Source organism: Nerophis lumbriciformis, linkage group LG12 (genome assembly GCF_033978685.3).
Source record: "Nerophis lumbriciformis linkage group LG12, RoL_Nlum_v2.1, whole genome shotgun sequence".
Classification (NCBI taxonomy): domain Eukaryota; kingdom Metazoa; phylum Chordata; class Actinopteri; order Syngnathiformes; family Syngnathidae; genus Nerophis; species Nerophis lumbriciformis.
This window is the reverse complement of record NC_084559.2, coordinates 3,650,680-3,678,094: the sequence shown is the minus strand read 5'-3', so window position 1 is coordinate 3,678,094 and position 27,415 is coordinate 3,650,680. Positions and strand designations below refer to the sequence as shown.

The 27,415-nt window shown below is 38.3% G+C and overlaps 1 protein-coding gene across 1 annotated transcript in view; it reads right to left on the bottom strand.

The window, feature by feature from the left end:
- The window catches only part of LOC133623021 (semaphorin-4C-like), a 441,154-nt gene that overhangs the window by 95,860 nt on the left and 317,879 nt on the right, over positions 1-27,415 (bottom strand). Inside the window, exon 4 of the mRNA XM_061985929.2 lies at positions 9,919-10,073. Within this exon, the coding sequence (XP_061841913.1) occupies positions 9,919-10,073 (155 nt within the window). The remainder of the gene's footprint in view (positions 1-9,918; positions 10,074-27,415) is intronic.

Sequence of the window (27,415 nt, the reverse complement as noted above, 5' to 3'; positions counted from 1 at the left end):
ATCAAGACACATACGGGGATCCTTGACCCAAATTAAGACCCTGACTGATGGCGACTGAAACCTAAAAGCCGTAAGATATTATATTTGAGAGAAAAGCTGTCGAGGTTTGTACTCCCAGGACGCAAACGGACTATTCCGGACAGGACTTGAAGGTAGGAACATATTTATTTTCTCAATGAATCCTACACAGGACAAAGACCGGAACCAAAGAAAAGAAAAGTGTGCCGTTCACACGAGAAGCTAACGAACAAAAACAACTTAAAGCAGGAAACATAGAAGCTAAACATAGACTATGGCATGGAACAAACAAGACTTACTGTGGCATGAAACAACTAACACTTACGTGGACACGGCATGAATTGAACAACTAGCAAAAACTTGGGATTGGACATGAAAACGAGCAGCATGAACTAAGCATGAAACAAGCAATGGCGCCAGGCCGACTGACAGGCAAAGACAGGCTTAAATACTGGTCTCTTGATTAGAGCAGGTGCGTGTCCCGAACACCAGAGGCAGGTGAAACTAATAGGTCGCCATGGAAACTAAAACAAACAAGGGTGCACAAAAACAGGAACCACTAACAGAAAATAACAAAAAACATGATCCAGACCACAGATCATGACAAAAGGTATCTAATGCTGAAACCAATAATAAACAAAAGGTGAGTGCCCCTAAGAAAAGGCACTGAAGCTTAGGGAAGGCTATGCAGAACGAAACAAAAACTGAACCGGCTACAAAGTAAGCAAAAACAGAATGCTGGACGACAGCAAAGACTTACTGCGGAGCAAAGACGGCGTCCACAATGTACATCCGAACATGACATGACAAAGAAGGATAAAAACAACTGAAATATTCTTGATTGCTAAAACAGAGTAGATGTGGGAAATATCGCTCAAAGGAAGACATGAAACTGCTACAGGAAAATACCAAAAAAAGAGAAAAATGTCATGACTCGTCTTTTCAACGGCTCTCCTCGCGCCTGCAGACAATCGGCAATCAGCGCACCTGCCCGTGATGAGCGAGCTTGCCTTCATAAGCCGGCACAACCTGCCATGCCGGGCCGGAATATAATCTTCTGTTAGCATTAACAGTAAGCGATCATCTGATGCTTGATGCAACCTCTCTGTTTTCCCCTCCGCGTTTTCAGTGTGTGTTTTCTCGCGTCTTCCCCGCAGTACCCTCCGTCGTCTTGAAAGTGAGCTGTGCGTCTCACTTTTCCCTGGATCTCTCTCTGGACTCTGACTGCCTCCCTCGATACTTGACTTCCCCCGCTTTGGACTCGGACCTGTAGACTTCTCTCTCCCCTGGACTTCCTCGTCTCTCGTTCAACATTTACGGAAACACTCAACAGCTAAGCTACACACATAGTCTTTGTCACAATCCATTTCTTTAGATTAGTTTATTAGTGAGTATTGTTTAGCATTATTATATATATTAACTATATATATATAATACATTATTGAACATTACGGCCCCCTGGTGTCTGTTGCCGTCATCTCCCTTAGTCAAACCATAACAAAAAAGCCACCAAAATAGGAGCGCAAGACAAGAACTAAAACACTACACACAGGAAAACAGCAAAAAAAATCAAAATAAGCCAGGGTGTGATGTGACAGGTGGTGACAGTACACCTACTTTGGGCATTTAAGTTTGTCATTTAAAAATGCATCCAAGTTAAAGGTTTTTATTTGTGATCAGGGTAAAAACAATGCAAGCAGCAGTGGTGGCCGCGCCCGGGATTCATTTTTGGTGATTTAACCCCCAATTCCAACCCTTGATGCTGAGTGCCAAGCAGGGAGGTAATGGGTCCCATTCTTATAGTCTTTGGTATGACTCGGCCGTCTATTATGTGCGACTGCCATCTACTGGTCACACTTATCATTTCACCATGTACCAAATAAAATTGCTTGGGGTTTGAACTCACGACCTACTGATCGCAGTGCGGACACTCTAACCACTAGGCCACTGAGTAGGTTATACCAGTGTTTTTCAACCACTGTGCCGCGGCACACTAGTGTGCCGTGAGATATCGTCAGGTGTGCCGTGGTAGATTATCTAATTTCACCTATTTGGGTTAAAAATATGTTTGCAAACCAGTAATTAGTCTGAAAATGATGTGTTGTTGTTGAGTGTCGGTGCTGTCTAGAGCTCGGCAGAGTAACCGTGTAATACTCTTCCATATCAGTAGGTGGCAGCCGGTAGCTAATTGCTTTGTAGATGTCGGAAACAGCGGGAGGCAGTGTGCAGGTAAAAAGGTAGCTAATGCTTAAACCAAAAATAAACAAAAGGTGAGTGCCCCTAAGAAAAGGCAGTGGAACTTAGGGAAGGCTATGCAGAACGAAACTAAAACTGAACTGGCTACAAAGTAAACAAAAACAGAATGCTGGACGACAGCAAAGACTTACTGTGGAGCAAAGACAGCGTCCGCAATCTACATCCGAACAGGACATGACAATCAACAATGTCCCCACAAAGAAGGATAAAAACAACTGAAATATTCTTGATTGCTAAAACAAAGTAGATGCGGGAAATATCGCTCAAATGAAGACATAAAACTGCTACAGGAAAATACCAAAAAAAGAGAAAAATGTCACGGCTCATCTTTTCAACGGCTCTCTCTCCGCTGCAGGTGTGCCTCCTCGCGCCTGCAGACAATCGGCAATCAGCGCACCTGCCCGTGATGAGCGAGCTTGCCTTCATAAGCTGGCACAACCTGCCATTCCGGGCCGGAATATAATCTTCTGTTAGCGTTAACAGTAAGCGATCATCTGATGCTTGATGCAACCTCTCTGTTTTCCCCTCCGCGTTTTCAGTGTGTGTTTTCTCGTGTCGTCCACGCAGTACCCTCCGTCGTCTGGACTCTGACTGCCTCCCTCGATACTTGACTTCCCCCGCTTTGGACTCGGACCTGAAGACTTCTCTCTCCCCTGGACTTCCTCGTCTCTCGTTCAACATTTACAGTAACACTCAACAGCTAAGCTACACACATAGTCTTACACCATACACACTCTTGGATTTTGTCACAATCCATTTCTTTAGATTAGTTTATTAGTTAGTATTGTTTAGCATTATTATATATATTAACTATATATATATATATATAATAAATTATCGAACATTATTTACCCCTGGTGTCTGTTGCCGTCATCTCCCTTAGTCAAACCATAACAAAAAAGCCACCAAAATAGGAGCGCAAGACAAGAACTAAAACACTACACACAGGAAAACAGCAAAAAAAATCAAAATAAGTCAGGGTGTGATGTGACAGGTGGTGACAGTACACCTACTTTGGGCATTTAGGTTTGTCATTTAAAAATGCATCCAAGTTAAAGGTTTTTATTTGTGATCAGGGTAAAAACAATGCAAGCCTGTTTTGTGGCTTGGGGTCATTTTGCCAGGTTAGGGTTTTATTTAAAGTTAAAAATAAAGTACCAATGATTGTCACACACACACTAGGTGTGGCAAAATTATTCTCTGCATTTGACCCATTACCCTTGATCAGCCCCTGGGAGGTGAGGGGAGCAGTGAGCAGCAGTGGTGGCCGCGCCCGGGATTCATTTTTGGTGATTCAACCCCCAATTCCAACCCTTGATGCTGAGTGCCAAGCAGGGAGGTAATGGGTCCCATTCTTATAGTCTTTGGTATGACTCGGCCGTCTATTATGTGCGACTGCCATCTACTGGTCACACTTATCATTTCACCATGTACCAAATAAAATTGCTTGGGGTTTGAACTCACGACCTACTGATCGCAGGGCGGACACTCTAACCACTAGGCCACTGAGTAGGTTATACCAGTGTTTTTCAACCACTGCGCCGCGGCACACTAGTGTGCCGTGAGATATCGTCAGGTGTGCCGTGGGAGATTATCTAACTTCACCTATTTGGGTTAAAAATATTTTTGCAAACCAGTAATTAGTCTGAAAATGATGTGTTGTTGTTGTAGAGCTCGGCAGAGTAACCGTGTAATACTCTTCCATATCAGTAGGTGGCAGCCGGTAGCTAATTGCTTTGTAGATGTCGGAAACAGCGGGAGGCAGTGTGCAGGTAAAAAGGTGTCTAATGCTTAAACCAAAAATAAACAAAAGGTGAGTGCCCCTAAGAAAAGGCAGTGGAACTTAGGGAAGGCTATGCGGAACGAAACTAAAACTGAACTGGCTACAAAGTAAACAAAAACAGAATGCTGGACGACAGCAAAGACTTACTGTGGAGCAAAGACGGCGTCCACAATGTACATCCGAACATGACATGACAATCAACAATGTCCCCACAAAGAAGGATAAAAACAACTGAAATATTCCTGATTGCTAAAACAAAGTAGATGCAGGAAATATCGTTCAAATGAAGACATGAAACTGCTACAGGAAAATACCAAAAAAAGAGAAAAATGTCACGGCTCATCTTTTCAACGGCTCTCCTGGCGCCTGCAGACAATCGGCAATCCGCGCACCTGCCCGTGATGAGCGAGCTTGCCTTCATAAGCCGGCACAACCTGCCATGCCGGGCCGGAATATAATCTTCTGTTAGCGTTAACAGAAAGTGATCATCTGATGCTTAATGCAACCTCTCTGTTTTCCCCTCCGCGTTTTCAGTGTGTGTTTTCTCGTGTCGTCCTCGCAGTACCCTCCGTCGTCTGGACTCTGACTGCCTCCCTCGATACTTGACTTCCCCCGCTTTGGACTCGGACCTGTAGACTTCTCTCTCCCCTGGACTTCCTCGTCTCTCGTTCAACATTTACGGTAACACTCAACAGCTAAGCTACACACATAGTCTTACACCATACACACTCTTGGATTTTGTCACAATCCATTTCTTTAGATTAGTTTATTAGTTAGTATTGTTTAGCATTATTATATATATTAACTATATATATATATAATAAATTATCGAACATTACGTCCCCTTGGTGTCTGTTGCCGTCATCTCCCTTAGTCAAACCATAACAAAAAAGCCACCAAAATAGGAGCGCAAGACAAGAATTAAAACACTACACACAGGAAAACAGCAAAAAAAATCAAAATAAGTCAGGGTGTGATGTGACAGGTGGTGACAGTACACCTACTTTGAGACAAGAGCTATATTGATGCATGATTGGTTATGGTTTAAAGTCATATCCAACAATTGCGACAACGACTTTTTACCGTCAACCGAGTTTCGTTTTTTGAATGATTTCTGCTGGTGGTGTGCCTGCGCATTTTTTCAACGCAAAAAAAATGTGCCTTGGCTCAGAAAAGGTTGAAAAACACCACAATTCTACCACCCATTTCATTCATTCGCTGTCAATATATTGACTTAGTTGTGGGGTCTCTGTGTGAAAGCCTCTTTTTGAGTCAATAGGCTCCCTTTGATAGTTTTCTATTCGTCCTGCGGCTCTGCCAATGTTAGTTTAACAGCACGTCGGGAAAAATAAGAGTGGATTAGAAATTGTAAAAAGCCAGAAAAATCGTTCATTCTCGTCCGTCGGTCCTTTAAGAGATGGTTTGTCAATCCGTGCTTTTTCATTTAAGTGGACGTTTACGCACTCACAAGACTCAAAGGTGCTGAAATTGATGACCGATTTAGCAAGGACGACTATTTGTGAACCTGGGTTCATTGTTGAGAAGTTTGTCATTGTCAAGCCTCTGGAGACATGGACTTTGTCTGTTCCGTACAATAGGCATGTCTAGTAGTGCTTCTTGCTTCAATGGCGCCCCTGTGCTAGAACCCCCTTTGGGGGCTGAGGCCCAGCGCTCGACTCAACCCCTCACTTCACGGTTTGGTTTAATCCACTTCATGTTAGCAGAATGTAAATCCTGATATAATGCGCTGAGCATAAATAAATATGGATCTCTCTTTCCTTCCTGATCCTTTGGCGCCCCCAAGAGAATGAATGCCACCATGGGCAATTGGATTCAGCCAACAGTAGCAATGAATACAGTTTATTATCATTTTGCCCAACCAGTCTACATGTGTTTTGTGGACTTGGAGAAGGCATTCGACCGTGTCCCTCGGGAAGTCCTGTGGGGAGTGCTCAGAGAGTACGGGGTATCGGACTGTCTGATTGTGGCAGTCCGCTCCCTGTATGATCAGTGCCAGAGCTTGGTCCGCATTGCCGGTAGTAAGTCGGACACGTTTCCAGTGAGGGTTGGACTCCGCCAAGGCTGCCCTTTGTCACCGATTCTGTTCATAACTTTTATGGACAGAATTTCTAGGCGCAGTCAAGGCGTTGAGGGGATCCGGTTTGGTGGCTGCAGGGTTAGGTCTCTGCTTTTTGCAGATGATGTGGTCCTGATGGCTTCATCTGGCCAGGATCTTCAGCTCTCACTGGATCGGTTCGCAGCCGAGTGTGAAGCGACTGGGATGAGAATCAGCACCTCCAAGTCGGAGTCCGTGGTTCTCGCCCGGAAAAGGGTGGAGTGCCATCTCCGGGTTGGGGAGGAGATCTTGCCCCAAGTGGAGGAGTTCAAGTACCTCGGAGTCTTGTTCACGAGTGAGGGAAGAGTGGATCGTGAGATCGACAGGCGGATCGGTGCGGCGTCTTCAGTAATGCGGACGCTGTATCGATCCGTTGTGGTGAAGAAGGAGCTGAGCCGGAAGGCAAAGCTCTCAATTTACCGGTCGATCTACGTTCCCATCCTCACCTATGGTCATGAGCTTTGGGTTATGACCGAAAGGACAAGATCACGGGTACAAGCGGCCGAAATGTTTCCTCCGCCGGGTGGCGGGGCTCTCCCTTAGAGATAGTGTGAGAAGCTCTGCAATCTAGGAGGAGCTCAAAGTAAAGCCGCTTCTCCTCCACATCGAGAGGAGCCAGATGAGGTGGTTCGGGCATCTGGTCAGGATGTCACCCGAACGCCTCCCTAGGGAGGCGTTGTAGGAGGCCGCGGGGAACACCCAGGACACATTGGGAAGACTATGTCTCCCGGCTGGCCTGGGAACGCCTCGTGGTCCCACAGGAAAAGCTGGACGAAGTGGCTGGGGAGAGGGAAGTCTGGGCTTCCCTGCTTAGGCTGCTGCCCCCGCGACCCGACCTCAGATAAGCGGAAGAAATGGATGGATGGATGGATTATTTAACATTTTTTTTTTATAACTTTATAAAAACTTTCTCGTGCGCACGAGATACATGTCTAAAAAAAAAAAAAAAAAAAAAAAATATATATATATATATATATATATATAAAAATAAAAAAAAATCCCCCAATGTCCCTTTCGGGGCTCCGTAAATTTGCTTTATGAAATGTTTTTAAACATTATGCTTTTTTTTTTTTTTTTTTAGACATGCATATCGTGCGCACGAGAAAGTTTTTATGAAGTTATTAAAAAAAAAAAAAAAAAAAAAAAATTCGATTTTTTTTTTACATGTATCTTGTGCGCACGAGATACATGTCTGAAAAAAAAAAAAAAAAAAATTTTTTTTTTATTTTTTATTTTTTTTTATAACTTTATAAAAACTTTCTCGTGCGCACGAGATGCATGTCTAAAAAAAAATAAATATTATAACAATTTATTTTACCCCCATGTCCCTTTAGGGACTCTGTACAAATTAATTGTCATGGTGTTAAAAACTTTAAAAACAATCTGTCTAGGGTGTACTTGTTAATGACGAAAAATTATGTCTTTCTGCGATTAATCGCAATTAATTTTAAGTTAACTATGGACAAATGGGATTAATCGCGATTAAATATTTTAATCGTTTGACAGCTTTAATTAAAATATTAAAACAGTTTGTATATCACTAGCTTCTACTAGCCAATGCTTTAATAAAATAAGTACAGACCCAAACACTAGTATGACACATTTCATTTATTACGGCACTATAATACGCTTTCGTTATCTGAGCTTTCTTTTTTTTGTACGTTTTCTGTCCTTGAATCAGAAAATGATGCCCCCCACCCCCACCTCCACCCCTCAAAAAATATAAAACAAGGGCAGTGTCTAAATTAACGGCAGCAAGGACATATTAAATTGGCAGGGACTGAAAAGTCAGTTTTATGAGGCTACACGATTCGAGTTGACGTCAGTCTAATTTGTATAATTGGCCATGTGCATGAAATAAAAAAAAAAAGCATGCCATTTTTTAAAATGTATTTTATTTCTAGGTTCCACAGGCAAAAAAAACAACTAACCTTGATCTGCAAATGACCATAACAAGTGCAATAAAAAATTCCTGACTTTAACTTTTAATGCACACCCTGTGGGAATTTAGCTACCCTCTGTAGGCTACCCAACAAAAGACTCCTTACTGAAAAATCCCACTATAAATATATTTATCATCACATCTCTAGTATCTAAATAGGTTTGCTAATAAATACATACTAGTATGAAGCCACGCTGTTGTAACACGTGGCTTGGCATTGTCTTGCTGAAATAAGCAGGGGCGTCCAAGATAACGTTGCTTGGATGGCAACATATGTTGCTCCTAAACCTGAATGTACCTTTCAGCATTAATGGTGCCTTCACAGATGTGTAAGTTACCCATATCTTGGGCACTAATACACCCCCATACCATCACACATGCTGGCTTTTAAACTTTGCGCCTATAACAATCCGGATGGTTCTTTTCCTCTTTGTTCCGGAGGACACGACGTCCACAGTTTTCAAAAACTGTCAAGACTTGGTCCGGGGTGTGTGCTTTTCCAGGATGCAACGGAAAGTTGGCACGGGCGAGACGGGAATTAAGGTACATGATTTATTTATTAACTATAAATACAAAAAAAAGGATCAAACAAAAGGCGCGCACAGTGGCGGAGAATAAACTATGAACAATTAAACAAAACTTGCAAACTATGGCTTGAATAAAGAAAACTTACTTGGCATGGACAAAATAGGAGCAGCGTGAACATGGACATGAAAAAATGGACAGAGCATAAATGTGGTGTGAGGTCGTCAGGACGAACAACAGAAAATGAATGAACTTAAATACTATGGACATGATTAGTGAAAGCAGGTGCGTGACTCAAAACGTGAAACAGGTGCGTGACGTGACAGGTGAAAACTAAAGGTTGCTATGGTGACAAACAAGAGTGCACAATGAGTCCAAACGTGGAACAGGTGAAACTAATGGGGTAATCATGGAAACAAGACAAGGGAGTGAAAAGACAGAAACTAAAGAGTCCTATAACTAAACAAAAACATGACTTAACACAAAACATGATTACACAGACATGACAAAAACAATTTGAAACGTGGACTCGTCAGACCACAGAACACTTTTACACTTTGCATCAGTCCATCTTAGATGAGCTCGGGCCCAGCGAAGACGTCGGCGTTTCCGGGTGTTGTTGATAAACGGCTTTCGCCTTGCATAGTGGAGTTTTAACTTGCACTTACATATGTAGTATTTGCAAAAAATAACTGTTAAGTATCTTGTCTTTGCAGTCTATTCAATTGAATATAAGTTGAAAAGAATTTGCAAATCATTGTATTCTGTTTTTATTTACCATTTACACAACGTGCCAACTTCACTGGTTTTGTGGTTTGCGATTACATGACTGTACGGGAAAGACTGATGCGGCGATCCAGGTGTAGATTTAGATTTTCAATTCATATATATACTGTGTATACAGTTTTCAGTATTAAGGGATAGGTGGGATAGGCTCCAGCACCCCCGTGACCCTGAGAGGGACAAGCGGTAGAAAATTGATGGATGGATGGATGGTGTTGTTTTGTTGGATGGGTGTCTTTTAGTTAAACATGGCACAAGAAAGTAAGGAGTGGAAGATTTGACATGTAAACAAAGTGTTGCGTCACAGTCCACACACACTATGGTGAGTTCAAGAACCGCCCAAATGAGTAGGACAAAACGATGTTCATCATTGAAGCATACACACAAACATATTAAACAGTGAACTTTTTAACAATTAGGAAGGTTTGTGTCATGTTTGTCCTTTGCTGGCAAAGTTTCGAAGCAGTACGTGTGTGCGGGTGTTGTTGGTGTTACCTGTGGTCTGAGCTGCTTGCTGATGTCATTGGGGTCCAAGGCAAAGAGCGCCTCGCGGGCACCCACGTACAAAACTCTCTCGTGCTCCGACAGAGTCAGCATGCTGTAGTTGAACACTCCCTGGATGCCAAACTTGGCCATGCTGTCCAACGAATCTGAGGAATACAAAAACATAGAATTAAAATGCATTCGTTACACCAGCATGACTGTCGATTTTTGCTATTTTAATAATAATAATAATATATTTTATTTGTAAAAAGCCCTTTACATTGAGCAAACAACCTCAAAGTGCTACAGTGTATTAAAAAAATAAAAAAATAAAAAACAAATAAATAAATAAATAAATAAATAAAATAAAATAAAATAAAAAAAGATAACAAAAATTTTTTTTTTTTTAAAAAGAAGAGTTTTTAAGCCTTTTTTAAAAAGTGTCGGTGCTGTCTAGAGCTCGGCAGAGTAACCGTGTAATACTCTTCCATATCAGTAGGTGGCAGCCGTAGATATCGGAAACAATGGGAGGTAGCGTGCAGGTAAAAAGGCGTCTAATGCTTAAACCAAAAATAAACAAAAGGTGAGTGCCCCCTAAGAAAAGGCACTGAAGCTTCGGGAAGGCTATGCAGAACGAAACTAAAACTGAACTAGCTACAAAGTAGACAAAAACAGAATGCTGGACGACAGCAAAGACTTACTGTGGATGTACATCGGAACATGACATGACATTCAAAGAGTTCCCCACAAAGAAGGATAAAAACAACTGAAATATCGCTCAAAGGAAGACACTAAACTGCTATAGGAAAATACCAAAAAAAAGAGAAAAAGCCACCAAAATAGGAGCGCAAGACAATAACTTTCAACACTACACACAGAAAAACAGCAAACAACTCAAATAAAAAAATAAAAAATATAAAAAATAAACACAATTTAAAAAAAGATAATAAAAACAAAAAAAAATGAAAAACTAGAACAGCCTAATAGCTAGAACTAGTATGCATACATCTAGTTGTGTGGTCCTCTGTGTTTTTAAAATGTTGCTTTCTATTTACTGTTTTAATTGGTTTTACCCTTTTGAAATTGTTTTTAATCATATTTATTTTATATTGTTTTTAATTGTGTTTAATATTGTTGGAAACATTTTGTTGTTTAAATGTGCTATATACATAAAGTGGATTGGATTGGATTGGATCTAAAAAAATGTTTTGTTTTTTTAAAAGAAGGGTTTTTTTTAAGCCTTTTTTAAAAGCATTCACAGTCTGTGGTGCCCTCAGGTGGTCAGGGAGAGCAGAGCGTTCCGCAGACTGGGAGCGGCGGAGCAGAAAGCTCGGTCCCCCATTGTTCGTAGCTCTGTCCTCAGAGTCTGGAGGAGGTTACCCTGTTCGGAGCGGAGGTGTCGTGTGGAGGATTTGGGTGTGAGTAGTTCTTTGAGCTAGCACTGATGGGTTAGTAGGGAGACTTTGTATTCGATCCTGAGTGGAACAGGAAGCCAGTGAAGGGATTTGAGAAATTGGTGCGATATGGTTGCATTAATTTTTCTTTATCTACTTGAAATGATCAATTGTTTATAATTTCCGTATCAATTCCCTTACAATTAATTGAGGTCTTGGATAGTAAATGTATTCACAATGTTTATTAGTTTCTCTTGTGTCACATCAGTGAGGAGCAGAGGAGGTGCATACACAGTTTATTGTGCACCATCATGTGGAAGAGCATTTCATTGTTCTGCCTGTCACTACACGTCTTTGGCACGGATAAACAAAGAAACATCATTTGTAGGAAATAAATCATTATTTTTCTTTCAATGACCTCAAAGGAAGTGGTTGGGGATAGTCTGCATAACACATGTCATCCCATTGGGTTGAGTTTTTTCCTTGCCCTGATGTGGGATCGGAGCCGAGGATGTCGTCGTCGTTGTGGCTTGTGCAGCCCTTTGAGACACTCGTGATTTAGGGCTATATAAGTAAACATTGATTGATTGATTTGAACAGCATATAACTCGACATTTCACTGCAAAAACTGCAATCTAAGTAAGATGAAATATCTCAAATAAGGGTGATATTTGCTTATTTTCTGTCTGATAAGATCATTCTTCTCACTAAGCAGATTTTCTGTTAAGAGTGTTTTACTTGTTTTAAGTGTTTTGGTCCTAAATGATCTCAGTAAGATATTACAGCTTGTTGCTGAGATTTGATGACCTATATTGAGTAAAACATGCTTGAAACTAGAATATCAAGTGTTGCAAAGCTGTGTCATCAACACTCACAAGTATAAAACTACTTTTCTAAAGTCATAATTTCTTATTTCAAGCATGAAAAAAAAAATCATGATTTTGACACAATTGTGTCTCATAATTAAAACAGATGACAGCCAAATGGACTTTGCTGTTTTATTTTCAATGAAACAATAGAAAATAGGTACTCATATAGTAGTACAGTTGGCACAGTACAGTTAATATTTAAACATTTAACATTTCTAACAATTTTGAACAGAAATAGTTCATGCACATTCAGATAAATTCTTCAAAATTACAATAAAATTTTTTTTATCCGGGGGCCGGGATGTACATACATACATATATATATATATATATATATATATATATATATATATATATATATATATATATATATATATATATATATATATATATATATATATATATATATATATATATATATATATATATATATACATATACATATATATATATATATATATATATATATATATACATATACATATAACATACATTATATATATATATATGTATATATACACACACATATATACATACATACATATATATATATATATATATATATATATATATATATATATATATATATACACATATATATATACATACATGCAAGAATTTGCCATGTTATTGAATATTCAACCTTACAATTCTTGCATCCAGCACACCTTACAATAGTGGTAATAAAAGATGCAACCTATGCTTGAAAGAGAAACTGTTTATTATTTACCGTCCAGACCTGTCATCCCTCAACAAGCGCAGCGAAATTGTAACAGCATGCCGCCATAGACGGAAACACCTCCTAGGTAACACATGAGCCAATCACCACGCCCCTACGCCAGCCTGTACCCACCCACTCTGTGCCCTATATAAACCATGGTATGCGAATGCTCCCATTAAAATCTCCTGATGATTGAGGGTACCCCCCCTCATGAAACAGGCCTGTAGAGATGAAATAGTCTTGTGATTTTTTTTTTCCCACACATACATATATTGCGCTCTACTACGGTATCGAGCACTATTTTTTGGATAACCTTATTAAGACATATATATATATATATATATATATATATATATATATATATATATATATATATATATATATATATATGTATATATATGTATGTATGTATATATATATATATATATATATATATATATATATATATATATATATATATATATATATATATATATATCCATCCATCCATCCATTTTCTACCGCTTGTCCCTTTTGGGGTCTCGGGGGGTGCTGGAGCCTATCTCAGCTGCATTCGGGCGGAAGGCTGGGTACACACATATATATATATATATATATATATATATGTATATATATATATATATATATACATATACATACATATACATATACATATACATAGATACATATATTATATAATATATATATATATATATATATATATATATATATATATATATATATATATATATATATATATATATATATATATATATATATATATATTTTCCTTGCGCACTAATTGACTGAAAGAGCACGCACTTGGCACGATGATGTCATGTTATCCATGGAAAAATGCATTTTTAGACAATATGATTTGCCTGAGCGGCTAGGAGACCCCGAGAGTAACAAGCGGTTGCCTTGTTGCCTTTCCATTAAGAACAATAAATTAGTTTTTAGTATAAGTTTGCTGGTTTAAAAAAATGTAATGCCGAGCGCATATCATTATGTAAAGATAATGGCACTAGCATTTACTTCATTTAAGAATATTTTTCAACATATTGAGCAAAAAGGTCTCATATTTGTTTTTTCTACCAAGTGCACTTGTTTTTAGTGAGAATATACTTATTTTAAGGTATTTTTGGGTTCATTGATAATTTTACTTGTTTTGGAAAGTCTTGACAAGCCGAATTTTCTTGTTCTATTGGCAGATAATTTTGCTTATTTCAAATAAAATACTCCTAATTTATTATTATTATTTTTTTGGTTTTTGAACACTGACTTTTTGCAGTGATTTGACACCACATTTGTTTAGCTGAGGGAACATGTCACACTGTTATTGTCCAAAAAACTGGTCTATGTCCTTGCTTCTTCACACCACTAAGCCTGGCAAACTCTCACAACGTGTCACCCACTTGGTATTATCCACCTAACTCCAGCTAAACGCTCATTTCTTGCGTCTTACACAACTCACAGATGGACAGTAATTCTACTTTTTAACTGCCGTCCACATCATCCTCCACCAACCAAGCCTACATTCAACCTACGCTGCCATGATCAGCTTTTATATAAAGAATTGGAAGAAAGACAAAACACGGACTAGTAGTTCTCGCAGTTTGAGCAATGGCGTGTCAAATAAGAAGAAGGCAACGTTTTTTTGGGGTGAAAAATGCATATAAAGGGGAACAACATACAGTATATTTAGGGACCGCAATGTCCCTTTGGGACACAGGACCCTATTGTATTTCGTGCGTTTTATTAGGGCCCGCATGGCCCATTGCATAAGGACTCCCACAGGGAGTCCTTATGCAATGGGACATAAGGACCTATTGAATTTGTAAGGTTTTATTCTTTCTTTCTTATTATTCTTCCGCCGCCTCTTTGAGCACTAATTTGACCCACCCATCAGGACCTGCGAAAATTGTCTTTTAATAAAAAACCGAACCCCAAAACTCAAAATTGCGCTCTAGCGCCCCCTAGGAAAAAAAACAACTAGACTGCCTATATCTCCCACTAGGAATATCGGAGAAACATGAAACAAAAACCTCTATGTAGGTCTGACTTAGACCTAGTTTTCATAATTGTATATCATTGGGCAGAAATCAACAGGAAGTTGGCAATTCCCCCTTCAAGACAAAAAAGTACTAAAAACAGTCACTTTTGCCTCTTTGAGCTGTAATTTGACCCCTTTAACACGCTTCAAAACTCACCAAACTGAACGCACACATCAGGACTGGCAAAAATTGTGATCTAATAAAAAAAACCTAACCCCAAATTTAAAAATTGCGCTCTAGAGCAATTTTTGAATAAAACGGAGAAAAAACTGCTCCTCGGGAGAAAAAAATGACAAAACTGCCTGTAACTCCCACTGGGAAGGTCGGAGAGACATGAAACAAAAATCCTCTCCGTAGGTCTCACTTAGACCTACATTTCATAAATTGACAACCCCCAGCAAAAATCTACAAGAAGCTTGCTATTCCCCCTTCAACACAACATTTTTGTAAAAACCGGTCACCTTTCTTCAAACGTTATCTCCTCTGAGCGTGTTTGTTGTTTCGGCTTCAAACTAACACAGGAGAGAGATTGAACCCTTTTGATTAAAAGTTATCGAAAGAGTTTTAATACCGGCTGCGGTTTTGATTTTATGACCCTTCAAAGAGCCGCTGCGCTGATGCTGCTGTTTTTTCAAGAAGGCTGCTTAAAAGCAGGAAGCACCAGCGTGCCCACACAATGCAGACAAGGTAGGTACACTAAACAAAAGTATTGGGAGAATTCGGACTAAAAGTAGACAAAAGTATTGGGACACTTATGACGAAAACTGAACAAAAGTATTGGGACACTTAGGACTAGCACCTGCCAAATACGCGGGCCCGACCAACGCTGCTTGCAGCTTTAATTATTATTATTATTCCGTCGCCTCTTTGAACTGTAATTTGACCCCCTTAACATGCTTTAAAACTCAACATATTTGACACACACATCAGGACTGGTGAAAATTGCCATCTAATAAAAAATCCAAACCCCAAAACTCAAAATTGCGCTCTAGCGCCCCCTAGGAAGAAAACACAGACACAACTGCTCCTAGGAAGAAAACTCATACAAAACTGCCTGTAACTTCCAGTAGGAATGTCTTAGAGACATGAACAAAAATCTTAATGTAGGTCTGACTTAGACCTACATTTCATATATTGACAACCCCCAGCAAAAATCAACAGGAAGTTTGCAATTCCCCCTTCAAAACGAAAGTTTTGTAAAAACCGGTCACCTTTTTTCAAACATTATCTCCTCTGAGCGTGTTTGTCGTGTCGGCTTCAAACTAGCACAGGAGAGAGATTGAACCCTTCTGATTAAAAGTTGACCAAAGAGTTTTAATTACTGCTCCGGTTTGGATTTTATGTGCCGTCAAAGTCGGTCCCATCCATCGCTGCTTGCAGCTTTAATTATACTTTATATTTACAGGCAGTGAATGTTGTCTGTCTATCTGTGTTGGCCCTGCGATGAGGTGGCGACTTGTCCAGGGTGTACACCGCCTTCGTGACATCAACTATGGTATTTTGAGAGGTAAACATTGATCCCTGAAGACCCAGGTAGGAAACGCACAGCCCGCCACACAAAGCACCACTTAAACAATGTTAACTTGCATATTGCAGTGTCGTGATGTAATCCTTATTGCTTATTAGTAACCCTAACCCTAACTCTTATATATTACCCTAGTGTCCAAATAACTCTAAATAAAGTCTTTGTTACTTTTATAAGCCATTCATTAATGGTGAATATGTTCCCCATACTAGAGTGTTATACAGGCGTAGTAAAAATATAGGTAACACTTTAGTATGGGGAACATATTCACCATTAATTAGTCGCATATTAACATGCAAATTAGTAACATATTGGCTCTTAATTAGTCATTATGAAGAACTTATTAATGCCTTATTCTGAATGGCCTTATTATACAACTAGTAAGCCATTAACTAAGAGTTAACTAACCCTAATCCTTACCCTAACCCTTATTGCTTATTAGTAACCCTAACCCTAAACCTTACCCTTATATGTTCCCCTAGTGTCCAAATAACTCTAAATTAAGTCATTGTTACTTTAATAAGCAATTAATTAATGGTGAATATGTTCCCCATACTAAAGTGTTATACAGAAGTAGTAAAAATATGGGTAACACTTTAGTATGGGGAACATATTCACCATTAATTAGTTGCATATTAACATGCAAATTAGTAACATTATTGGCTCTTAATTAGTCAGTATTAAGTACTTATTAATGCCTTATTCTGCATGGCCTTATTATACAACTAGAAAGCCATTAACTAAGAGTTAACTAACCCTAACCCTTACCCTAACCCTTATTGCTTATTAGTAACCCTAACCCTAACCCTAACCCTTATTGAATTAAGTATTTGTTACTTTAATAAGCAACTAATTAATGGTGAATATGTTACCCATACTAAAGTGTTATACAGGAGTAGTAAAAATATGGGTAACACTTTAGTATGGGGAACATATTCCTCATTAATTAAATGCATATTAACATGCAAATTAGTAACATTATTGGCTCTTAATTAGTCATTATTAAGTACTTATTAATGCCTTATTCTGCATGGCCTTATTATACAACTAGTAAGCCATTAACTAAGAGTTAACTAACCCTAACCCTTATTGCTTATAAGTAACCCTAACCCCGACCCCAACCCTAACCCTAACAGGAGTAGTAAAAATATGGGTCGCACTTTAGTATGGGGAACATATTCACCATTAATTAGTTGCTTATTAAAATAACAAAGACTTAATTTTGAGTTATTTGGACACTAGGGGAACATATAAGGGTTAGGGTAAGGGTTACTAATAAGCAATAAGGGTTAGGGTTAGTTAACTCTTAGTTAATGGCTTACTAGTTGTATAATAAGGCCATGCTGAATAAGGCATTCATAAGTACTTATTAATGACTAATTAAGAGCCAATATTTCACTAATTTGCATGTTAATATGCAACTAATTAATGGTGAATATGTTCCCCATATTAAAGTGTTACCCATATGTTTACTACTCCTGTATAACACTTTAGTGTGGGGAACATATTCACCATTAATGAATGGCTTATTAAAGTAACAAAGACTTAGTTTAGAGTTATTTGGACACTAGGGGAACATATAAGGATTAGCTTTAGAGTTGGGGTTAGGGTTAGGGTTACTAATAAGCAACAATGGTTAGGGTTGGGGTTAGTTAACTCCTAGTTAATAGCGTACTAGTTTTATAATAAGGCCATGCAGAATAAGGCATTAATAAGTTCTTCATAATGACTAATTAAGAGCCAATATGTTACTAATTTGCATGTTAATATGCAACTAAGTAATGGTGAATATGTTCCCCATACTAAAGTGTTACCCATATTTTTACTACTTCTGTATAACACTTTAGTATGGGGAACATATTCACCATTAATTAGTTGCTTATTAAAGTAACAAATACTTAATTTTGAGTTATTTGGACACTAGGGGAACATATAAGGGTTAGGGTTAGGGTTAGGATTAGGGTTGGGGTTGCGGTTAGGGTTACTAATAAGCAATAAGGATTAGGGTTAGTTAACTCTTAGTTAATGGCTTTCTAGTTGTATAATAAGGCCATGCAGAATAGGGCATTAATAAGTTCTTAATAATGACTAATTAAAAGCCAAAAATGTTACTAACTTGCATGTTAATATGCAACTAATTAATGGTGAATATGTTCCCCATACTAAAGTGTTACCCATATTTTTACTACTCCTGTATAACACTTTAGTATGGGGAACATATTCACCATTTATTAGTTGCTTATTAAAGTAACAAATACTTAATTTAGAGTTATTTGGACACTAGGGGAACATATAAGGGTTAGGGTTACTAATAAGCAACAAGGGTTAGGGTTAGTTAACTCTTAGTTAATGGCGTACTAGTTGTATAATGCAGAATAAGGCATTAATAAGTACTTAATAATGACTAATTATGAGCCAATATGTTACTAATTTGCATGTTAATATGCAACTAATTAGTGGTGAATATTACCCATATTTTTACTACTCCTGTATATTAGTGTTAGAGTCCAATTTGGAAGCATAATTACAAGAAGAGAAAAACTTTGAAATGTTAAAAGGTACAATTAATCCGTTCATTATTAGGGATCCAGAAACAGATCACATTTTAATATACGGCCTTAATTGAGTCTTGTTAATTTAATTAGCTATCACTGGCTGTAATAACTGGATGCTGGCCTTGGCATTAATGTGAATTTGATCAGGGCTGTCAAACTCATAGGGGACTTGAGGATTTCCTTCTCCAAGGCAGACAAAAACAATCTAAAAAAGATTAGGAGTAAATGACAAAATGTCCGTGCACAGTTCCCCATCAGCGGAATTTGGGTTCCATTAGAAAATGTAAGCGCATCCACATTTACTCCCTGCCTCGCATACAGATACAATAGTGGTGGGGACAAGGAAAGAGAAAGAATGTTTAGCTTTCATTATCCAGTCTCATCTCTCTGTCGTGTCACCTTGTTGTCTCACTCTTCTCGCTTTCAAATCATTCGTCCCCCCGTTGCATTATGCATTCAAAAAAGATTTATTTGGAATATAGTTTTTTTTTTCCCAGCAGAATAAACAATTTCACTTATTTCCCCGCAGGAAATAAAAGAAAGGCTTTTCTTCAACGGGAATACAGTAGTTTGACGAATGCGGTGTCAAGCTGTAACGATCACCAGTATTAATGTTCCATACTTCCATACATTATTCATAATACTGCAAAAAGTCAGTGTTCAAAAACAAGAAAAAACAAAAATGAGAGGTATTTTATTTGAACTAAGCAAAATTATCTGCCAATGGAACAAGAAAACAAGTAAAATTAGCGAACCTCAATGAACCCAAAAACACCTTAAAATAAGTATATTCTCACTAATAACTGTATGTCATGTCTGTGTAATCATGTTTTGTTTTAAGTCATGTTTTGTTTAGTTTCTGGCTTTTCACTCCCTTGTCTTGTTTGCATGATTACCCATTAGTTTCACCTGTTCCACGTTTGGACTCATTGTGCACTCTTGTTTGTCACCATAGCAACCATTAGTTTTCACCTGTCACGTCACGCACCTGTTTCACGTTTTGAGTCACGCACCTGTTTTCACTAATCATGTCCATAGTATTTAAGTTCATTCATTTTCTGTTGTTCGTCCTGACGACATCCCCGTATTCATGCCCATGTCACACTCTGTCCACCTCTGCGCACTTCATGTCCATGCCAGGTAAGTTTTGTTTATTATTGCCACAGTTAGTGTTTTTTGTTGTTCATAGTTTTTTGCCCCCGTGCAAGTCTTTTGTTTTCGTTAGTCGAGTTTGTACATCCGCCTTGAGCGCGCCTTTTGTTCTTTTGTTAGTGTAAAATAAATAATGTCTTCACCTTCACGCCATGTCTGGTCCAAATGTTAATTTGCACCACGGGAGAACAAACCACGTCAAAGTCCTAGTCTTGACACTGTACTACTACATGAGTACGTATTTTCTATTGTTTTATTGAAAATAAAACAGCAAAAGTCCATTTGTTTGTCATCTGTTTTAAAAAGAATAATATTGTACATGTTTTCCTCTAAGTCTCTGAAAGTGTCCAATATGAACAGAGAAAGTTGTTGCAAATACATTTTCTGGGTGTTGTTGATAAAATGGTGTTCGCTTTGCATAGTAGAGATTTAACTCGCACTTACAGATGTAGTTACTGACGGTGGTTTACTGAGGTGTTCCTGAGCTCCTGTGGTGATATCCTTTACACATTCAATGTTGGTTTTCAGCCTTGCCGCTTACGCGCAGCGATTTCTCCAGATTCTCTGAACCCTTTGATGATATTACGGACCGTAGATGGTGAAATCCCTAAATTTCTTGCAATAGCTGGTTGAGAAAGGTTTTTCTTAAACTGTTCAACAATTTGCTCACGCATTTGTTGACAAAGTGGTGACCCTCGCCCCTTCCTTGTTTGTGAATGACTGAGCATTTCACGGAAGCTGCTTTTATACCCAATCATGGCACCCACCTGTTCCCAATTTGCCTGTTCACCTGTGGGATGTTCCAAATAAGTGTTTGATTGTCATGTCGGTGTAATCATGTTTTGTTATAGTCATGTTTTGTTTAGTTATTGGACTCTTTAGTTTCTGGCTTTTCACTCCCTGGTCTTGTTTCAATAGTTACCCATTAGTTTCACCTGTTTCACGTTTGGACTCATTGTGCACTCTTGTTTATCACCATAGCAACCCATTAGTTTTCACCTGTCACGTCACGCACCTGTTTCACGTTTTGAGTCACGCACCTGTTTTCGTTAATCATGTCTGTAGTATTTAAGTTCAGTGTTTTCAGTTTGTCTTTCTGGTGACATCCCCACATTTATGCTTCTGCACACTCTCCACACGCTTATGATCCTTGCTGCTCTTTTTTCATGCCGGTTCCATGCCAAGTAAGTTTTTGTTTATTAAGCCACAGTTAGTGTTTTTTTTTTGTTGTTCATAGTTTCTGCCTTTGTGCAAGTTCTGTGTTTATAGTCTAGTTTTGTACCTCCGCCCCTGTGCGCGCCTTTTGTTTGATCCTTTTTTTTTGTAGTTACAGTGTTTAAATAAATCATGTATTCCCCTTCACGCCACGTATGGTCCAAATCGTTTGCACCTCGGGAGAACAAACCACGCCATAGTCCAAGTCGTGACATTGATGAGCATTCCCCAACTTTATTAGTATTTATTGCCACTTTTTCCAACTTCTTTCTTCTTCTCTGGCATCAAATTCTAAAGTTAATGATTATTTGCAAAAAAAAAAAAAAAGAAGTTTATCAGTGTGAACATCAAATATGTTGTCTTTGTAGCATATTCAACTGAATATGGGTTGGAAAATGATTTGCAAATCATTGTATTCCGTTTATATTTACATCTAACACAATTTCCCAACTCATATGGAAACGGGGTTTGTACTTGATTGATAATTATGTAAATTAGATGATGACGTCATATGCCTACCCCAGCAAGGCAATCACAAAGATTGAATTAGCGTATAATTGTCACGACTAGGACCATGGCTTGGTTTGTTCTCCCGAGGTGCAAGTGAATTGGACCAGATGTGGCTTGAAGGGGAATACATGATTTATTTAAACACTATAACTACAAAAAAGTACAAACGAAAAGCGCGCACAGTGGCGGAGATAACGACTTGGCTATGAAAACAAATACTTGCACAAAGGCATAAACTATGAACAACAACAAAAAACACTAACTGTGGCTTAATAAACAAAAACTTACTTGGCATGGAACCGGCATGAAAAAAGAGCATCAAGGGTCATAAGGGTGTGGAGAGTGTGCAGAAGCATAAATGCGGGGATGTCACCAGCAAGACAAACTGAAAACACTGAACTTAAATACTACAGACATGATTAACGAAAACAGGTGCGTGACTCAAAACGTGAAACAGGTGCGTGACGTGACAGGTGAAAACTAATGGGATGCTATGGTGATAAACAAGAGTGCACAATGAGGCCAAACGTGGAACAGGTGAAACTAATGGGTAATCATGGAAACAAGACAAGGGAGTGAAAAGCCAGAAACTAAACAAAACATGACTAAAACAAAACATGATTACACAGACATGACAATAATTATCTGTACGAAATGGACAATTTCTCCCTGAGCCCCGTAAGTAACGTAAATGAGTGTCATCTATGTTATACTAAAGCGTACATTTGGTGCTGTGACAGCCTTAAGAAACACAATGGACTTTTTTATTCGCAAATAGAGCACATTCGATGGATGAATTATCGTTACCTTAATTAGATTTCCTGAGTGTCCCATCTATTAAAGTGCCATTGATATGCTTTGTCTTCAGAGGCAGTGAGAACTGGAAAGTACGAGGCATGATCAGGTCAATGCTAATATCCCTCGTATTATAAACGACCTTGCAGCTTGTTTCTAGATTAGTGAATGGATGAAATTCTTCGTGAAATGTAGCTACTGTGTTAAGATGTTGGACCTGTTGTGGTTCGGAAAAAAATCAATCCAATGGGTAACGCTGTAACGTCACTAGAGATGTCCGATAAGATCGGACTGCCGATATGATCGGCCGAAAAATGCTTTAAAAATGTAATATCGGAAATTTATCGGTATCGGTTTCAAAAAGTAAAATGTATGACTTTTTAAAGGGAGAAGTACAGAGCGCCAATAAACCTTAAAGGTACTGCCTTTGCGTGCCGGCCCTAATCACATAATATCTACGTCTTTTCACACACACAAGTGAATACAACCCATACTTAGTCAACAGCCATACAAGTCACACTGAGGGTGGCCGTATAAACAACTTTAACACTGTTACAAATATGCGCCACACTGTGAACCCACACCAAACAAGAATTTCGGGAGAACATCCGCACCGTAACACAACAGAACAAATACCCAGAACCCCTTGCGGCACTAACTCTTCCGGGATGCTACAATATACACCCCCCCGCTACCCCCTTGTCATGCTCCTAACTTGTGGTATTTTGCTATATTTTCAAACATGCAGAAGATAAGTACAACTTTTTTTTATTGGCATTTTCGAAGTAGTCCTGCAGCATACTTGCCAACCCTCCCGGATTTTCCGGGAGACTCCCGAAATTCAGCGCCTCTCCCGAAAAACTCCCGGGACAAATTTTCTCCCGAAAATCTCCCGAAATTCAGGCGGACTTGAGTGATGTGTCGACAGCCTGTTTTCACGTCCGCTTTCCCACAATATAAACAGCGTGCCTGCCCAATCACGTTATAACTGTAGAATGATGGAGGGCGAGTTCTTGGTTTCTTATGTGGGTTTATTGTTAGGCAGTTTCATTAACGTCCTCCCAGCGCGGCAACAACACACAACAACAGCAGTCACGTTTTCGTCTACCGTAAAGCAGTTCGTATGCCGTAACCAGCAATGTTGTGACACTCTTAAACAGGACAATACTGCCATCGACTGTACATGCATATGTGACAATAACATCTACGGCTTTTAAAGAGTGCACAACTGCGCACACAACACGGAGACGAAGCCGAATGCATCATCAGAGAGGGTGTTCAGCATGGTTAGAAAAATAGTGACAGAGAATAGAACAAGGATGGACAATTCAACCCTTAACTCAACAATGAGTAGATGAGTGTTATGTGTGTGTATATATGTGTAAATAAATTAACACTGAAATTCAAGTATTTCTCTTATTTAAATACATATATGTATACATATATAATAAAATAAATAAATATATATATATATATATATATATATATATATATATATATATATATATATATATATATATATATATATATATATATAGCTATAATTCACTGAAAGTCAAGTATTTCTTATATATACATATATATTAAATACTTGACTTGGTGAATTCTAGCTGTAAATATACTCCTCCCCTCTTAACCACGCCCCCGCCCCAACCACGCCCCCCTCCGACTACGCCCCCCCCACCCGAAATCGGAGGTCTCAAGGTTGGCAAGTATGTCCTGCAGTGCATCTACACTGACACCACTTTTTATTATTATTATTATTTATTTTTTTACCACCGAAGGTGTGCTCATTGAAGAAAGGCTGCCCTTACTCTGCTCAAGACCCCCAAAAATGCATACTTAAATAATAAAAATGATTACTACACAGTACAAACCAACAGTTTGTACACACTTTCTCCTCATTCAATGTGTTTTCTTTATTTTCATGACTATTATTATTATTATATACAAAACTATGAATGAACACATGTGGAGTTATGTACTTAACAAAAAAAAAGGTTAAATAACTCAAAACATGTTTTATATTCTAGTTTCTTCAAAATAGCCACCCTTTGCTCTGTTTACGGCTTTGCACACTCTGGGCATTCTCTGGATGAGCTTAAAGCCTTCTTTATCCTGTGTGTAAATGTGTGTTTCGTCGCTGAGGTTTAATTGTCTATCCATCAAAGATGCACATCAATGAAGGAGATAAATAAAAAAATGAATGAATGAATGGAAAAGCCCACCTGTGAAGTGAAAACCCTTTCAGGTCTTGAAGCTCATGGAGAGAATGCCAAGAGTGTGCAAATCAGTAATTAGAGCAAATGGTGGCTATTTTTGAAGAAACATTTCACTTTTTTTTTGTTAAGTACATAACTCCACATGTTCATTCATAGTTTTGATGCCTTCAGTGACAATCTACAATGTAAATAGTCATGAATATAAAGAAAACCCATTGAATGAGAAGGCCTGAACTGTATATTCTATGTGAAATAAACAAACTTCATTATTTTTTTTTCATATCAGAAATATTTTAGTAATATGTATTCTGTGTGAAATCAACAAATCTCATTAAAAAAATACTAAAGGACACCAAAAAGTATCAATTACAATTGTTTTAATCAGTCCCTTTTGTCATCTAGCAGCAATAACATTATAAAATGATGTTACTGAAAATATATTTTTTACTTCTGATCATCCAAAATGTGTGGGGGACTGTCAGTTTGCTCGTCCTTCTGACACGTGCTAAATAAAGTGCAAAAATAATGCTGGCACAACAGTGGTGAGTGTTGGTAAAACACATTCCACCATTATGGAAATTCAAACTTTTCTTTTTCCAAGTTCAAAAAAATTCCAGGATTTTCTAGAATTCCCGGTTTTCCAGAGCCCTATTCCGACCCTTTTTTCTGGCGACTACTCCTTCCACATTTTTCAACGCATTTCAACCGTTCCACCATCAAAACATTCCTCCTAATCAGGACAAAAAACTAAGTTATTTTTTTAACTGGAAAAAATTCCCGGTTTTCCCAAAATTCCAGGAATACCATAATACAATTTCTCAGTTCAACATGTTACTACTTCAATATTACCAACCATTTCAACTCATTCAGACCATTCAAGTTTCTTTTATCATTTTCAAAAAAATTCCCGCTTTTCCTGAAATTCCCACATTTTTGGGAAATTCCCATTGAAATGAATGGGAAATTCTTCAAACTTCCACAATTCCCACATTCTTCAACCCATTCCACCTTTAACACATTCCACCATTCTGGAATTTCAAACTACCCTTTTTCCCAGTTCCAAAAAATTCCATATTTTCCCCAAATTCCCCAATACCATTTACTACTTCAACATTTCTTGCCCGATTTAAACATTTCTAACACCAATCAATTCAGCTCATTCAGGACATTCATGCTCTTAATATTTTTTTTTAAATCCCGCTTTTCCCCAAATTCCCAAATTTCCAGGAAGTTCCCATTGAAATGAATGGGACATTTTTCCAAGTTGCACAATTCCCACATTTTTCAACCTATTCAAACCGTTCCAACTTCAAACTGGTCTGGCTATTCGGGAATCGCGGGCTTTCCTTTGACAAATTCCAAAAATTCCCAGATTTCCCAGAAATGCAGGTTTTCCGGGACATTTTTCCCATTCAAAATGAATTGGCCGTTTTTCAAACTTCCACCATTTCAATCAGCCCCTTACGTCATATAGCAGTAATAACATTATAAAATGATGTTACTGAAAATATATTTTTTTACTTCTGATCATCCAAAATGTGTGGGGGACTGTCAGTTTGCCCGTCCTTCTGACACGTGCTGAATAAAGTGCAAAATAATGCTGGCACAACAGTGGTGAGTGTTGGTAAAACACATTCCACCATTCTGGAAATTCAAACTTCCTTTTTTCCATGTTCCAAAAAAATTCCAGGATTTTCTAGAATTCCCGGTTTTCCAGAGCTCTATTCCCACCCTTTTTTCTGGCGACTACTCCTTCCACATTTTTCAATGCATTTCAACCGTTCCACCGTCAAAACATTCCTCTTAATCAGGACAAAAAACTAAGTTATTTTTTGAACTGGAAAAAATTCCCGGTTTTCCCAAAATTCCAGGAATTCCGTAATACAATTTCTCAAATCAACCTGTTACTACCTCAATATTACCAACCATTTCAACTCATTCAGACCATTCAAGTTTATTTTATCATTGTCAAAAAAATTCCCGCTTTTCCTAAAATTCCCAGATTTTGGGGAAATTCCCATTGAAATGAATGGGACCTCCTTCAAACTTCCACAATTCCCACATTCTTCAACCCATTCAAACCATTCCACTTTTAACACATTCCACCATTCTGGAAATTCAAACTACCCTTTTTCCAAGTTCCAAAAAATTCCAGATTATCCCCAAATTTCCAACTTTAACATTTCTTGCCCGATTTAAACAATTCCAACACCAATCAATTCAGCTGATTCAGGACATTCATGCTCTTAATAATTTTTTTTAATCCCTCTTTTCCCAAAATTCCCAAATTTCCAGGAAGTTCCAATTGAAATGAATGGGACCACCTTCAAACTTCCACAATTTCCACATTCTTCAACCCATTCAAACCATTCCACCTTTAACACATTCCACCATTCTGGAATTTCAAACTACCCTTTTTCCCAGTTCCAAAAAATTCCCGATTTTCCCCAAATTCCCCAATACCATTTACTACTTCAACATTTCTTGCCCGATTTAAACAATTCCAACACTAATCAAT